Source organism: Crocuta crocuta, unplaced genomic scaffold (genome assembly GCF_008692635.1).
Source record: "Crocuta crocuta isolate KB4526 unplaced genomic scaffold, BGI_CrCroc_1.0 scaffold531, whole genome shotgun sequence".
NCBI classification, from domain to species: Eukaryota; Metazoa; Chordata; class Mammalia; order Carnivora; family Hyaenidae; genus Crocuta; species Crocuta crocuta.
The window spans coordinates 273,258-274,380 of NW_027531997.1; the positions used below are offsets into that span (position 1 = coordinate 273,258).

At 35.5% G+C, this 1,123-nt stretch overlaps 2 protein-coding genes across 2 annotated transcripts in view; one reads left to right on the forward strand and one right to left on the reverse strand.

The window, feature by feature from the left end:
* The window catches only part of SLC6A14 (solute carrier family 6 member 14), a 24,309-nt gene that overhangs the window by 20,715 nt on the left and 2,471 nt on the right, over positions 1–1,123 (forward strand). Inside the window, 1 exon segment of the mRNA XM_077775166.1 lies at positions 2–27. Coding sequence (XP_077631292.1) covers positions 2–27 — 26 coding nt within the window.
* The window catches only part of CT83 (cancer/testis antigen 83), a 15,302-nt gene that overhangs the window by 7,180 nt on the left and 6,999 nt on the right, over positions 1–1,123 (reverse strand). The window lies entirely within an intron of this gene.

The window sequence follows — 1,123 nt, forward strand, 5'->3', positions numbered from 1 at the left end:
TCTGTCATTACACCTCTTCTTCTGATTGTAAGTATTAACATGCCATGAATTTGGTATCAATATATGGACGTTTCTAATATAAACTTGAAGAATAATTCATGTTGGAGACAATAAGACAAACTAATGTCATAAATTAATGACTTCCAACTTCTGCTTTATGACTGGCACCTGTAAGTGGCCCAAATTAAAATGCCTTTGCAATATTGTTTTTGAGGCTATAGGTTTAAACATTTACCATTCGAGAAAACGAACAGGCTCCTATAGACTTATAGATCTTACGTACTTAACAATGATCAATAGAATAAGTAAAAATAAGTCATTCATTTCTCATTCCCTATTCCTAACCTCTTTGCTATCACCCAGGCTCTGTCTTCAAGGAATGTGATCTAAATGTACGAATTGCTAACAAACAACACTCAGATTTTAGTGCATAATTTTTCTCTTTATGGGAAGTATTTATGATCTGAAACTACTAAGAGAAACTCACCACTGCCAACAGAGGCAATGGTTCATGTTAAATTCAACAACTGGTACTATTTAAGAACTGAAGGGAAGCAAAAGATATCTTACTGGACAGACAGGGCATAGAGCCAGGATGCTTTTAAAGAACAGTTCAGGGCAGTACACGGCTGATTGACAAACATTTAACAGGATGGAGAATTACTGCCTTGGTGGAGATGGGGCGGCAGCAAAAACTCATAAGAGGATCTGGTTTAGTTCTCACTGTCTTCATGCCTCAAAGCTTTTTCTAGAAAAGGGCATTAGATCATTCGATCCAGACTCTGATTCACATCGAAAATATTATGTTTGTTTTAGAGGGTGTTAAGTTTTATTTATTTATTGTGTTACATTTTATAAGGTCAGTTTCAAGTAGGGAGCAACTTGGGCCTGGATGTACTGAATTAAAATATTTCGGAGGCTCCACATTCTAGCTAGACAATTTTGACAGTGCTACTAATGCTGTTTTCTTCATTTGACAAGTCCCCATAATCAAATAAGCCCTTTATCAATTTAGAAGACCTCGCTCGACTTTGTAGCCAGCTAGTTTTCATTGATTACATGGCTTTGACAACGGGATTTAATTTAAAATGCAAACGTTTTTAATATTAAATGATATACATCA